At 39.8% G+C, this 15,467-nt stretch overlaps 1 protein-coding gene across 2 annotated transcripts in view; it reads left to right on the top strand.

Annotated features, from left to right (window-relative positions):
- The window catches only part of LOC136373457 (ceramide transfer protein-like), a 193,344-nt gene extending 178,403 nt beyond the window's left edge, over positions 1–14,941 (top strand). The window contains exons 11-17 of one of the 2 annotated variants that reach the window (XM_066338354.1): positions 244–318; positions 5,710–5,805; positions 10,120–10,252; positions 10,365–10,435; positions 11,748–11,876; positions 13,229–13,358; positions 14,649–14,941. In XM_066338354.1, coding sequence (XP_066194451.1) covers positions 244–318; positions 5,710–5,805; positions 10,120–10,252; positions 10,365–10,435; positions 11,748–11,876; positions 13,229–13,358; positions 14,649–14,776 — 762 coding nt within the window. In that variant the 3' untranslated portion in view covers positions 14,777–14,941. The remainder of the gene's footprint in view (positions 1–243; positions 319–5,709; positions 5,806–10,119; positions 10,253–10,364; positions 10,436–11,747; positions 11,877–13,228; positions 13,359–14,648) is intronic. The other variant, XM_066338355.1, reaches the window with a different exon arrangement.
- Positions 14,942–15,467: the final 526 nt, after the last annotated feature.

Here is a 15,467-nt window from a genome sequence, read left to right as displayed (position 1 = left end):
CGGTCTTGCATTAGGATCAATTGACTTATTTTAGTGTTACTTGAAACACTATGCTGTTTTTAGGACTACACTGGGAGCATAATACATCATAGGTGCATGAAATCAGCATTTGCCACTGTGCTTGCTTCTTATGGTGCTTTTGTTTTCATTTTCTTCATTATCTTGTGCTTGCAAGTTGGTACTGAATGCTCTAGTTTGCCTTTGTTCTGATTACTTGGTTTTTTCTTTGTCTGTCTCTGGTAGCCCTGTAGTTGCTCTTCCTCCATGTCTTCCATTGATCTAGTCAGTGCCTTTGATGTTCACAGATTCAGCACCCAGGTACTGTATTAATAAGTAGAGTGGGGGTTGTGTATCTTTGCTGCATTTCATCCTCTTCTCTAGAACCTGGGATTTTTGTTACATAAATCACTGTTTACTCTAAACTAGTATGTTGAAACAAAAAGAGTTATCTATTTTTATAGTAAATCGTTGTCTTTTTACATTCTGCTTGCATGCATCACTTGTGTAGAGGCCCAAATCTTGTGAACTATTGGACTGATTTCATTAGCTTTAATAAAAATACCTAAAACTTGAAATCTTTGCATTTCTGATTATAATAAAAGTAATAAAAGAACATCTGGTTTGTGTGGGCTGGAGATGGTCTTTGCTTCAAATTGAGTAGTTTTTCTTGTTTTTATATCAAAGGTTTAATGCTGTCTTTAAAATTTGTCACTTGTAATAACATTAAGACACCAAATTTTAAGGTTGTCTATTATGATTTTTTACCTCTACAACTAGCTTTATTACCAAAAGGTCATAAAGTATGTAATTAAAAAATAGATTGTGGATATGAGAACTTTTACTGAAGAGTTCCAATATACTCAATTATGCTTCAGAAAATGTCTGATATCCTGAACAAGTAGGTGAATTTCATTGTAGTGACATATTCCAGTAATATAAAAAATTACTCTAGGTGCTTGCTCTGAAGAGCATAGTTTAAAGTTGAATTAGATAAGTGAATGCATGTGTTTGGTCTTTAGTCTCAAAAAAAATTCATTCAGGCTATTACTTTCATTCTGCTGTGGTCCATATGATTGTGAATATGGGCCTTCTTTCTGGGGTCTGTTTTCAGTTTGTTTGTTTTAAAATTAACTAACACTGTGTAAGGCCCCATTTAAAGGACTTTACAGTGGTTCATGTACTCTGGGTTAGACACACAGGAGAAATACTGACCAGATATTCTCAAGAGGTCAAAACAAGACAAAAGTTTACTGGCAAACTTTAGAAAAATCAGAGAGCTTTGGAAAAAGGTTTACTACAGCATCCAATCAACATAAAACACTTCTCACAGCATTAATTTGGTCCATTCAACTTAGCAAACTTTAAACCCGTGCAATGTTAAATTACTCAAAATGTTCCAAGAAGAGGGAAAAGGAAGGAAGGAAGGAAGGAAGGAAACAGAAAAGCATGCATATAGCTACTAACTCCTGGCTTCCAGCAGTGTTCAGATAGAAACTCCAAGAGGAGGTAGGGTCAAGACATGTCCTGGCCTCATGCTCAGCCTTAAATACCCCTTGGCCTTCGTGCCACCTCCCCCCAGGTGGGACTTCCGGCCACTCAGAAGCTGGGTTAGGTGAGAGTGAAGCTCTGCCTCCAGTGCTCCATGATTGGCACCACTGCAGGGCTGGGATACTGGCTCTAGGGGTGGGGAGTGGGGGGCCAGGGCAAGGCCCAACCTGCCACTCCCCCCACACACATATGCATCCCAAAATGTCTTGAGACATCCATCTTTCCAGTCTCTGACACACTGCAAACAGCCTGCTTTTTCAAATAAAAGGAATGGATTTTTCTTTTGAGCAACAGAGCCTGAAATCATACTACCTGCATACCTTGCCACCAGCTTCGTGAGCAGAACCCTAACACTTAAGGACTTGCATATTGGACTAAAATCCCAACACTTGCTTTGACTTATTGCAGTCAGGTTATTTCTGGAAGTTGAATTTTTTACAAGGGGAAAAAGTATGCAGGTCATATTGCACAACACCAATAGGCTGATCTACTGGTACTCCAGTCATTAATAACTCAAGTTTGGTTTTGTAGGGGAGGAAGGAGGAAATCAAGTAATAGAAAGCAAGTTTGATTCTAAAGATAGAATTCACTGTGTATCCAGCTCCATTGCCAGTTCAATGTAAGGGAAACAGCCATTAAAATATGTGAACCTTCTCATTTTCACCTCTTAGGTCTGTGATAACATTTATGGGTTCATGTGGTAAACCTGAGTAGCAGACCACTAGTGTAGCTGAAAACCTAACCACTTAAATCTGAGATTGACCAGGTCCTTATCACAATAATGCAAATTGACATTAAAGATCAGTGTCAAATGGACTGGATTATGGGGTCAAGGTGTTGCTCTTTCTAGCAGCTACAGGGCTTATACTATGTAGAAGCTACTACCCAGTGTCTTAGGATATGCTTTCAAGTTAACTGACTACAGAAAGAATGATCCTAACTTACAAGAAACCTACTCCCCTCTGCCCCATTCTTCCCTCATATCCTCTCTAGAACAAACTTGCCAGTTCATTTAATTGCTTCACCTGCTCTGGAGCTTTAATTGTTAGTGAACAAGCAGATGAAAGACAACTGAGAGCATGAAGGGAAAAGCAGCACACCTTTTGGTGACAACCTGCTGTAGACATTATTAGGAAATTGTCCTCTGTCCTCAGGCTGAGGATTTGGCTTTTGGAAAGGCAAGATAAATCTTGATTCTGAATAAATGGGTCTTGTTTCTAGACTTCATTTATATGAAGAGAATCTTAGCAACAGGTCAAGTAAAAACTTGCAGCTTTGCTTTTAAGATGGAGATGCATAAACATTCTGACAGGAGCTGGTTCTTCAGTGTGTCTTCAGAAAGGCATTGATTTGTCTCTGCCAGTTGATTGAGAGGTTGCGGGCTTAAAATGCTGCAAATGTGTTGCAAATAATTTTCTCCTTTTAAAGAACTATCAGATTTTAAAATAGATTGATCTCTTCTGAGGGCCTTTTAAATTAATATCTGCCCATTTAATGTTAAGACCAAGGCTGCATGGGATAGAAGTATTTTTGCAGATCATTCCTGTAGTCTGCCAGGAACCCAGAGGTAATAGTGTTGTCTCCCCACTGGGAAAGAAGCTGTGAATATTGACTTGGTGTCTAATGTGGTTCCTGAAATAGGTTCAGGCTGACAGCAAGCAGCAGGTAGATCACAGTTTGGACAGATAGTATGCACAAAGCAGTTGTAGGCACTGCAATTACTTGGTCAAATAGAAGTAATTGCTTGTTAGCAAAAAACAACATTCTTTCCTCTGAGAGCTGCAATGATAATACATCTCCTTTCCCAAACCAAAGGGGAAGCTGTCTGAAAGATATATTGGCAGGAATGAAACTACTGGGAGAAGAGAGGGAGAGAAAGAAACTAAAGATGCCTTTCAAGTTTTCAGAGGAAGTCAGGGGGGTAAATGCTGAACGATTCCAAAGGCCCTAAAGTGTTTAGATTGTACTTAGGTACATTGTATGATTCTTGGGGTTGTCCTGTGCAAAGCCAGGGGTTGGACACTGATCCTTGTGGGTCCCTTCCAACTCAGGTATTCTCTTCTTTCTTTGCTATTCTCCTCCTCCCTCTGCATTTGGCATAAAGCAAAAAGCAGCAAAATACAAAACGATCACATACAGGCCGGCTTTGTCCCAAATAGATTAGGAGCTAGGGGAGGAGATAGGGTGATACAGTCTTACATGTGGCCAGAGTGTTATAAGCCTTGTGAAGATGTATCAAGTCTGAGGGTTGACCTGCAGCTTCCCAGAGTGGCTTAATAATAGTCAAACAAAAGAAATATAAACCAAACACAGTGTAGAGAGAACTCTTGCACTGGCTAAAGCAGGCCAAAAAAAGCACTGAGCACCTCTGTGCTCCTTCTTAAATACTTAATGTTTTAGGAGGGACAATGTGGCTTGCTGCTAATGGAATCTAGCTACATTTCTGAGGAACAGCTAAAGAGACCTATCAGTGTTTTTATCTTGGCATTGAGCCAATTACTGTCAGGACAGCAATGACATTTCTGGCATTTTTCCCTTACAAGGTCCTGGGGTGAAATTGGAACCCTTTTCCTTATATAGAATCATTTGCTTGGTGCAGTGCAAAAATAGAGACCCTGAATATATTGCAGGTAAAGTTGCAGGAGCATAGCGAGGACTCCTTTCTGAAAGAAGTGTGACCTAAAGCTAGAAAATTAAATATTTAAATAGCTCACATTCTACCTGGCTTGGCTTGTACTGTGTCATTGTTTCCCTGGGAAAAAAAAAAAAAAATCAGAAGAATATTTGGTAGGAAACCTGTTAGCAAGTGGCAGGAAAAGCTGGCCTGTCTAAAAGCAGAAACACAAATCTTGTGGGTGTTTATACTTCATTACAACTAAAAAAAAACCTTAAAGAAAAAGAAAACTCCCAAAACTGGACTGATAACTTGGTTTCTGTAGAGAATTCTATAGTTAAAATAAGATAAAGGAGCATTTCTGTTGAAAGGTTTTTATTTTATGTTGTATTTTGAGGATTTTGACTTGATTCAATGACTTTTTATCTTTAAGTTGTACAAAAACCACCCATAGGTTCAGGCTATTGATCTTGTGATTATATAGTTCTTAGACTAATCCATATGTTGGTCAATTGACTAACCTTTGCTTGCAATGTATTTCTTCTTTAATAAAGAAATTTCTACTGATTCAGGAAAATAGTGTCAACTACATTGACTTGTTTGATGTGATGAGTTTTATTAGTCACCTACCTCTTGGGCAAAAAACATTACTAAATTGTTTTCTGCACTTGTAAAAATTACACAGCAATGGATAATTTAGCTTTTTGTCTCTGTTTTTATTTGCAGGAGAATAAGATTTGGAAATGGGGGAACAGACACAAAAGAAACATACAAGACTGTAGATTTAACAAAAAAAAAAAATTCCTGTCCCACCCCCCATTTTCATGCACATTATTTAGAAGGAAAAAAAAAAAAAGTATTCACATAGCTTGATAAAAATGTATCAGATATTTGACCTTTAAGAAAAACATGCAACTGTCTATCTAAGTATTCTTAAATTAGTATTTTAAAATAGTGGATCTCTGCATCATCATAATTTTTTTGAATGTAAGCATTTCTGTTCTGTTTTTCTAGTTGGCAACTGTGCAAAGATGCCAAACAGAATAGGCATGCTTTTCTCATGATTGTTTCCCTCACTGCTGTTTCAATATAACTTTTAATATGCATTTACTTTTTTAATGCTTGTTTTTTGGTCTCCCCTCCCCCCCTCCCTCCCCTTCATCTTTTTAAATGCTCTTTAGTGAATATTGTCTTTCAAGTCCTACAATACACTGTAATTCTATTTGGAGGTACCAGAAATAATTTCCTACATGCTGAAATAAAACTGTCTCAGGTAGGAATAGTGAGTTTTGACAGTTTAAAGGTACAAAGGAAGGATAGGGAAGAACTCATAAAAACTAAATTAGAAGTTGAATCAAGAATTTGGCTTCTGTTCCTGAAGGCCACAAGTACCTGCTTGATCTTAACCTGTAATAGAAGGCTCTATTGTCCAAGTTCAGCTCCTGCACAGGATTTGAAGTATTGACTTATGGCTTCCAATACTGTACAGTCACCTGCCCAAGAAGATGAAATGGATTACTTAAAAATGTGTAATTTTTCTTTTAAAGGTGGAAGAGATGGTACAAAACCATATGACATATTCCTTGCAAGATGTAGGAGGAGATGCCAATTGGCAGCTAGTAGTAGAAGAAGGAGAAATGAAGGTAAGCATTTGTTATTTTGCTTAATTGATATAAGATGATAGATATACTATGAAGACAGATATTTTTATTGTCTTTGAATGTCGTTGTCAAGATGGCCACAACACTCAGAATGCTTCAATAAAACTTCAGAAGGCTTCAAGCATCAGCACCATGTTATCTAGAAGTCTTTCATACCTTTTCTATGTAACAATCCTATGGGCAGCTCCCCACAGTTCTGGCTCTTTCTCTCCTCCTGCAGTTCCAGCTCGCTGCTTCCTGTCCCTAGCACAGCCACCTAACCCTGTCTGTCCCTTATACAGTGGCTTACCTTATCTGTCCCTCACACAATCTCCTATCCCTACCTCCTCACAGCACAACCACCAGACTTTAACTAACTCTCTCCAACCTAACTCACTCTTTTATCACACCCATAGCTGTGAGAGCAAGGCTGTTCCCACTCTTTGGTAATTAACACAGCTGCAATATAATGAAGGCAAGATTGCCTTTAGCACTATCTCTGTCTTCCCACATTTGAATACTATTACTGAGCAAGTTACGCTGTTCAAACTCCTCCCTGAGTATAGCATTGTTTAAGATAGGAGTGGAGACCATACAAGCTGCAGCTTCTAATAGATTCAGAAAAATCTTATGCAGCACTTGCAATACCTTTGTCTTTACAGATTCCTTTCTCATTTTCTCCTACTTAAAACTTCCTATCAACATGGTGTACTGTGTTGATTTGGCACAGCCTGGTTTTTGGTAGCAGGAGAGTGCCACAGAAGTGGCTTCTGTGAGAAATTGCTAGAACCTTCCATCATGTCCAACAGAGCCACTCTCTGATGGCTCTGAAGATGGACATGCTGCTGGCCCAATTAGAGAGGTTGGTAACGCCTCTGTGATGACATATTTAAGAAGAAAATCAAAACAGTGCATGCGCAGTTTTTTCCAGGGGTAGTGAGGCACCGCTGCCGGGGCCATCCCAGTGCAGCACCCAGTGATGCTTGCGGCTGCTGCCATCTTGGTGTGGCCCGCAGTGAGCCTTGCCTGCCTTGCCACCCCTAGCGAGCTGTGCTGCAAGCAGAGGGGTAGGGGTGGCAGCGGAGGCTTCTCCTTTCTGGCGCCCCCCATGAAGAGAGGTCTTAAATAGCACCAGTGCCGTGGCAGCTGCCTCTGCCCACTCGGTGGCAGAGGGACCACCTGGCCAGAGGTGGAAACATGGCAAATGAGTCCCCAAGATGGAACCTAGACGAGATCAACCTCTTGGCGCCGTGGGATCCTGAAATAATCTTTGAATTGGTGGAAAGGGGGAGGGGCTGGAAGGGAAAAAAGGTTTTTCAAAGGCATATTTTACTTCTCATTATCCTCCTCTGACTCTATTAATAATAAATGTACCTTAGACCTTTAAATTTGAACCTGTTTTGCCCTTGGAATGTTTTCTCCCAATTCTCATCTCAACTCATGAGCCCTTCGTCAATTTTTTCCCTCTCCTCTGCCCAACTGAAAGCAAAAGAGAGCGAGCGAACGGTTTTTGTGGGTGCCTGGCATTTGGCCAGTGTCAAATGAAAACATGTGCAAATTCAATGTATGAAAATCTTATTCAGTAGTAAGTTATTGTTGGTTACTCCACTACACTTATATGCATTGTTGTGCATATTGATAAACAGGGTAGCAGATGGGCAGGGCAGTTGATTTAGGGGGGTGGCACGGTATGTAACAGAGGAGCTGGAAGGTATGGAGCTCACAGTTGGCAATGGCACAGTTGAGACCCTTGGGGTAAGGATCAAGGGACAAACAAAGCATGGAGGTCTTCTATAGGCTACCCAGCAAGGATGATAACACTGATGAATTATTCTTTAAGGAACTAAGGGACACTTCTAAGTCAACCACCCTTGTCCTTATGGGAGACTTTAACTTGCCAGATGTTAACCACACAGCTGGTATAAACATGTCCAGGAGATCCCTAAAACACCTGGATGGCAACTTCATGGTATAGGTACTAAAGGAGCTGACTAGGAAAGATGCCCTCCTTGATTTGTTGCTTGCTAACAGAGAGGGTCTTGTGAGTGGAGATTGGCGGCCATCTTGACCACAGTGACAATGAAGAGATCGAGTTTAAAATCTCTGTTGGCAGGAGAAAAAGTGTCAGCAAAGCTTCAGCCCTGGAAATTAGGAGACTAGACTTCAGATTGTTCAGGGAACTAGTGAGTAAGGTTCCCTGGGAAAATGCTTTTGAAGGTGCTGGGGTCCATCAGTGCTGGTCACTTTTTAAACACCACCTCCTAAGGGCACAGGAGCAGGCAACTGTCAAATGTCGGAAATCAAGCAGATGAGGCAGAAGGCTGGCTTGGCTGAACAGGGATCTTCTTTTGGAGATAAGGCAAAAAAAGAAGGTGTATGGACATTGGAAGCAAGGTCAGGTGACATGGGAGGACTACAGAGAAACTGCTCACCACTGTAAGTAGAAAATTTGTGTGGACAAAGCACCATTAGGGTTCAAGATGGCCAACACTGTGAAGGACAGCAAAAAAGGGCTTTTTAATATGTTAACAGCAGGAGGAGAATCAGAGATAACATTGGTCTGTGGCTTGATGAGTTCAGTCACCTCACAAACAGGCACACAGACAAAGCAGAGACATTTACTGCTTTCTTCACCTCTCTCGTCGATACACTAATGATGGCCTCTGGGACCACCAGAGCCCTGAGCTGGAGGACCATGGCTGGGAAAATGACAAACTCCCAGTCAGTCCTAAAACTGTGCAGGATTTGCTGCTCCAGCTGGATGCCTAGAAGTCTATGGGACCTGATGAGATTCATCCAAAAATGCTCAAAGAGCTGGTTGATGTCATTGTGAGGCCACTCTCAATGATTTCTCAATGGTCTTGGGAATCTGGAGAGGTCCCAGTTGACTGGACGCTGGGTAACATTATCCCAATTTTCAAGAAGCACAAGAGGGATGGCCCTGGTAAGTACAGGCCTGTCAGTCTCACTTCAGTGCCTGGTAAAATTATGGAGAGGACTATTCTGGGAGTTTCTGAAAAACAGCTGAAGGACAACACAGTCACTGATCCCAGTCAGCATGGCTTCATGAGGGGAAAGTCCAGTTTGACAAACTTCATTTCCTTTTACAACCAGGTAGCCCACCTAGTTGATCAAGGGAAGCCGATTGATGTAATCTTTTGGGATTTCAGTAAAGCTCCATTTTAAAGCTCAGGGCTTCATTTTAGGGCCAGTTCTCTTCTACATCTTCATAAACTACTCAGACACAGGACTCGAAGAGATACTAAGTAAGTTTTCTGATGACACTAATTTGGGAGGAGTCAACCATTTGAAGTTTAACAAAGGCAAGTGATGGATTCTGCATCTGGAATGGGAAAATCCTGGATGTACATACAGACATGGGAACAAGAGACTGGAGGGCAGCCCCATGGGAAGAGATCTGCGCATTTGGGTTCACAGCAAGTTGAATATGAGTCATGAGTGTGCCCTGGCAGTCATAAGACTCAACCAGGTGTTGAGGTGACCAAGTTCAGCATCATGAACCAGTCAAGGGAGGCGATTGTCCCACTCTGCTCTGCACTGGTGCGGCCTCACCTCAAGTCCTGTGTGCAGTTTTGGGCACCCCAATACAATAAGCAAATAAAGCTATTAGACAGCATCCAAAGGAGGGCCATGAAGATGGTGAAGGGCCTTGAGTGGAAAGCGCTCTGAGGAGTAGCTGAGGTCATTTGGTTTGTTCGGCCTGGAGGAGACTGAGGAGAGACCTTATTGCAGTCTACAACTTCCTCACAAACAGAAGCAGGCAGGCAGGCTGGCAACTGATCTCTTTTCTCTGGTGACCAGTCATAGGATCCAAGGGAATGACATGAAGCTGAGTCAGGGGATATGTAGCTTGGATGTAAGGAAAAAGGTTCTTCACTTCGAGGGTGGTTGGGCACTGGAACAGGCTCCCCAGGGAAGTCGTCAGAGCACCAAACCTGTCTGAGTTCAGGGAACGTTTGGATGGCACTCTCAGGCACATGATTTGCTTCTTGGGGCTGTCTTGTGCACGGTCAGGAATTGGATTCGATGATCCTTGTGGGTCTCTTTTAACTCAAGATATTGTGTGATTTTATTAATCATTTTTGGAGTAGAGATTTTACAAAATACTGGTATTTTCATGTGGAGTGCCTTGCAACAATATCTGCATTGGTAGTTACCATAGAACAATGAGATGGTAAGGTTTTCATGTGTTAGTCTATTGGGTAAGTTTTTATCAAAGCTGCTGAAATTTTAAATAATAAAGCATGATCTGTTTTGGCAATTTTTCTTCATTTCTCTCTTTATATTTGACCATAGGTGTACAGAAGAGAGGTGGAAGAGAATGGAATAGTTTTAGATCCTTTGAAAGCAACGCATGCCGTTAAAGGGGTAACAGGGCATGAAGTTTGCCACTACTTCTGGAATGTTGATGTTCGTAATGACTGGGAAAGTAAGGAATAAATTCTTAAGCTTTGCATGTTTATCCGCAAGCATATAGTTTATAACATTGGCCTGATATATTTTCTTGTTTACTGATGGATTTTTATTTCCCCTCCCCATAGCAACAGTTGAAAATTTCCATGTTGTGGAAAATTTAGCTGATAATGCCATCATCATTTACCAGATGCATAAGGTAATAACACTTCACCTGTATACTAACCTCAGTGAGACAGACCACGCTACATGTTCTAATCTATTCTGAAATACTTTACCATTTTAACAACTAAAAAATTATCCAGAACAACAGTTTTGAACAACTTCTCTATAACTGCAACTTTGTGAATTTTTCAAACTTGGCTTGATAGCGTAATTCTTTGTGTATCTATCTGATTGAGTTTGTAATAACAAATGACGACTGTTTTTAATCTCTTAAGTATATCACTGGGAGCAAGGCAAGGCTCATCTCAAGAAAACTGAAGCAGTAAATTGGCACTGACTACAAGGAAGAAACCCCTACCCCTCTATCATACATTTTGTTGCAATAATGCAAGTTATTGTTGACCACAATTATTTGACATTTTGCATTTGCATTATGAGGTCTTATAATTCCTGGTACATTTGTTCCTTTAACTTCATTATGGTTTTTCATCCCAGCTAGTTCTGATTTAGCTTTACTAAGATGTTAATTTGACTTATAACCCAATAACTATAACCTAACAGGTTCTAAAATATTTGGAATGAAGTGTACACTCTTTAATCTTGCATGATTTTGAGTATTAGTATACTAAAATATTGAAACTTTTTTTTAATTGATAATGTGGTTATCTTAAAACTGTTGAAACAACAGACTGATTTTTGAACAACACAGTTGTATGAACTGTATAGTGTTGTGGTAAAAGCTAGACTTTTTGCCCATACTGAGTGTCAGGAAAATGGCTTCTGTACAGTTTTGCTTTATTTTATAACACTTTGCTTCTGAAGCATTCTCTTAGATAATAGAAATTTACCATAGCTATCTCATTAAAATTGTAACTTCTTGAAATAATATTTAAGTATTTCTTGCACTCTCTCTCTCACCATATTTATGGAGACATAAATAACTGTAGATGCTTCTATTTATACTTAAGCACTAGTACAGCTTATAGCTTACAAGTATTAATTACAGTGTAAACCTGAGATTGAGAGAACAGGAGAGGAAGTGTCTCTTCCTGGTTGTCTACTGAAAAAGTCATTGCAACTTGGCTCCTTGCCTTTCAAAGGCCTTAAACTTTCGCCTTAAATTTTTAAAATTAAGTCTTGCTATATAACCTGCTATGCATCTGTACAACACCTGTGTTCTGCTTGAGTTTTCAAAATTGCATGAAATTACTAACTTGAATAAACCTTTTTGCTTAAATAACATGACTGACCTTTTTTGCCTTGTTTGTTTTTTTTCCTTTATCTAAGGATAGTAAGTACTTAATTTGCAAAACTGGAAAAGCTTATATTCAGATGTTTCTCTGCAGAGAGTGTGGCCGGCTTCTCAGAGGGATGTGCTGTATTTGTCTGCCATCAGAAAAATACCAGCATTCAGTGAAAATGATCCTGAAACGTGGATTGTTTGCAATTTCTCTGTGGAACATGACAGTGCTCCTGTAAGTATTATTTTCATTTTATCAAGTTCTGCTTTAAAGATGCCATTTTTCTATTATGTGGTGTGATACTATTGCAATACTAGGGGGAGGGGTATGCAAAAATACAGTTTGTTTATACCAGATGATACAATGATCTGATGAAAACATTCTGAGCCAAAAACTTTACCTTATCTCAACAGTTGGCAGATCTAAGGTGTTGCAGAAAAATGGAAGCAAAATTTCTGGTGAAAACCTTTTAAAGAATTGAGGCTCCTTCACATGGAATTGAATAAATAACTCTTCAATATTGTCATATTCCAGCTGGTGGATGGGGTCCACCGCTTGGGACCCAGAGAGCCACAGCCACCCTAAAAGATGTCTCGCTAGAAACTGCTCCTTGGGGGGTTAGGTGCTCCTCAGCTGGCAGAGGGGCTTCTCAGCTGGCAGGCAGAGCAGTGATTTTTCAGCTCAGTGATTTCAGCTCTGTGATTTCAGCTCTCAGTGATTTCAGCTCATGCCCTTGTGAGTTAGCCCCTCTTTTAGCCGGCCGTAGTGAGAGAGAAAGAGGCCTCGTATGGAATTTCCGCAGGTCGTACTTTATTGCAAAGGTACCAGCGAAAAGGATCCAGGGACGAAGAACGTCTGCCGACCAGAGGAAACCCAGGGGTTTTTATGGGACACCAGGGTGGGAAGAAAAGGGTACAGAACCAATCAATTGTAACAGATCTACATAAAATCCCGAGGGGGCTTGTGGGTCTCCGGACAGGTCGCCATGACTAGAAGGTCTTTTGTCTTAAGGGCTCTGGGTGAAGTTGCGAAATTCTTTCTTAACTCCTCAGCTTGGCCCTCTCCAGGGCAAAGCAGCTGACTCCCACATTGTCAGACATGGGGATAGGCTTGTATAACTAGATATGGAATCTGTTAAACCTACAGCTTACACAGTTCTGCCTTGGTTCTGTCAGACAGTAGCAATGATTGTTTTCTCTGTAGTGTTTCTGTGCTGAATACTATGCCATTGCCTGCTTACGAGGGAAAAGTTACTAACTGATATTTTTAAATACTGATGCATTATTCTTTAGATGCTTCCTTGTCACAATAATTGAAATAATTCACTGTATTTAGCAAGCAGAAACCTGAGTTTCAGACATTTCAGTTTAACCCTTTCTGTACTCACCATGTACCTTTCATTTCATTGACATTCATGTTACATCTGTGTAGTGCTAGAATGCAAACTCCCAGGAACATAAGTTTTGGAGTTCCTTAGACTTTATACTAAATTAAAATATTAGCATTCGAGTATGCTGAAAGAAACCTAGTTTGAAGTTTACAAATGTGTTTTTTTTTTTTTTGGTTTTTTTTTTTTTTTTTTGTAGATGAACAATCGTTGTGTCCGTGCCAAAATAAATATTGCTATGATTTGTCAGACTTTAGTAAGCCCACCAGAGGGGAACAAGGAAATAAGCAGGGACAATATCCTATGCAAGATTACATATGTAGCTAATGGTAAGTCTAAAATTATTCAGTATGACATTAATTATATATGTTAATTGCTGGGAGCTGAATACTGGGGAACAAAAAGGTTGATGCAGTTTTCTGTTAAATTTATATATAGGATCACACTTGTGGTCTTCATGGTCAAAAGTACTCAATGTGCTACATCAATCAGTGAATGGGATCTTTCATTGTGTGGCATTTTGAGAGCAATAAATGAAAGTAATGTGTAGCTCAGTCCTAAGTACAGAACCTTGGGGTGGAGGAGGGGTGGGCAGAAGAAATGTCTGCAACTGGCATGACTTGGCATAAGCTTTTTTAGTAATAATCTGGGGGGTTTATTAATGGATTACAATCAATTTTTTTACACAATTCATGTTTGTGAAAGGATGTTTGCAAACTATAGTATAATGTAGTCTACTTTTTTTTTTTTTTAACTGACAGAATCTTTGGTATTGACTGCAAAGTTAGCAAAACCAAACTTTATTGTTACTGTACCCAGTATTCAGCAGTATATTATAGTATTGGAACCTCATACCTATTCTCTCCTGTCGATGCAAAATACTCTGAGTATCTCACCTGCTTATTATTTTTGACCACCTATTACATAGCTTATTAAAAATCACAATCTGAAAATTGTATTCAGTAAACCTTTGCCATATAGGAGTGATACAACTTGTATTAAATCCTGTACAAATAATACCATATGATGTTAAACTCTGGGATAAGCTCCTTTGATTCCGGTTTAGAAGTTTCACAATTATTTAAAAATATATCTTCATTGAAAAATTCTGAACTGTGATTATATGGGAAGTGGCATCTTTTTCAACCAAGTATTTGACCTGTGAATTTAAGCATATTTTATAATCAGAGCAAATTTTGCCTGAAGTGATTTAAAAATATTTTGTAAGACATTGGGTATGTAGCAACTCTGCAGGCAAATGCAGCAGTTATTGAAAAGTTAAAGCTTGACTTTTATTTTCTTTAAAATGAGATGTAGCTTGAGTCTGTCTTTCTGTTGTTTTTTGGAAGAACCTAAAGAATATCATCTTTCATTTGGGCATTCCCCAAAGCCAACACACCATGTTTAATGTTTTCTAAAGAGTAGCATTGTAGAACTGGACTAAATTAGAGTAATAAGAGTAGAAAGTGCTGCAATACAGGCTGTAAGGGTTTAAATTCTGCAGAATATTCTTTCATGCTACTTCAGAAAGAATTGCAGGAATAAAAAATTAAATTTTCTCTTCTAGCTTTCAGCAGATTTTTTTGTATTTCAATGTCTGGCTTACTGTCTACTTCTAGTGAACCCAGGAGGATGGGCACCAGCATCAGTGTTACGGGCAGTGGCAAAACGAGAATATCCAAAATTCTTAAAGCGTTTCACATCATATGTGCAAGAGAAAACAGCAGGAAAGCCTATTTTATTCTAGTATAAGCAGGTATACATTCATTTTTTTAAATTCTTGATTCACTATTGTAAATATTTAAGGCCAAACAGAAATATGTGATCTAGAAATGAACTTCTAGCATGAATTCAGTGCTTAGAATTAATATATGTAGATGGTTACAGGCACTTCAGGAGGGATTGGCAGAGCAGATGATTTAGGGGAGGGGTGGCACGGTATGTAACAGAGGAGCTGGAAGGTATGGAGCTCACAGTTGGCAATGGCACAGTTGAGACCCTTGGGGTAAGGATCAAGGGACAAACAAAGCATGGAGGTCTTCTATAGGCTACCCAGCAAGGATGATAACACTGATGAATTATTCTTTAAGGAACTAAGGGACACTTCTAAGTCAACCACCCTTGTCCTTATGGGAGACTTTAACTTGCCAGATGTTAACCACACAGCTGGTATAAACATGTCCAGGAGATCCCTAAAACACCTGGATGGCAACTTCATGGTATAGGTACTAAAGGAGCTGACTAGGAAAGATGCCCTCCTTGATTTGTTGCTTGCTAACAGAGAGGGTCTTGTGAGTGGAGATTGGCGGCCATCTTGACCACAGTGACAATGAAGAGATCGAGTTTAAAATCTCTGTTGGCAGGAGAAAAAGTGTCAGCAAAGCTTCAGCCCTGGAAATTAGGAGACTAGACTTCAGATTGTTCAGGGAACTAGTGAG

Source organism: Sylvia atricapilla, chromosome W (assembly GCF_009819655.1).
Source record: "Sylvia atricapilla isolate bSylAtr1 chromosome W, bSylAtr1.pri, whole genome shotgun sequence".
Lineage (NCBI taxonomy): Eukaryota > Metazoa > Chordata > Aves > Passeriformes > Sylviidae > Sylvia > Sylvia atricapilla.
This window is presented reverse-complemented; position numbering and strand designations above follow the sequence as displayed.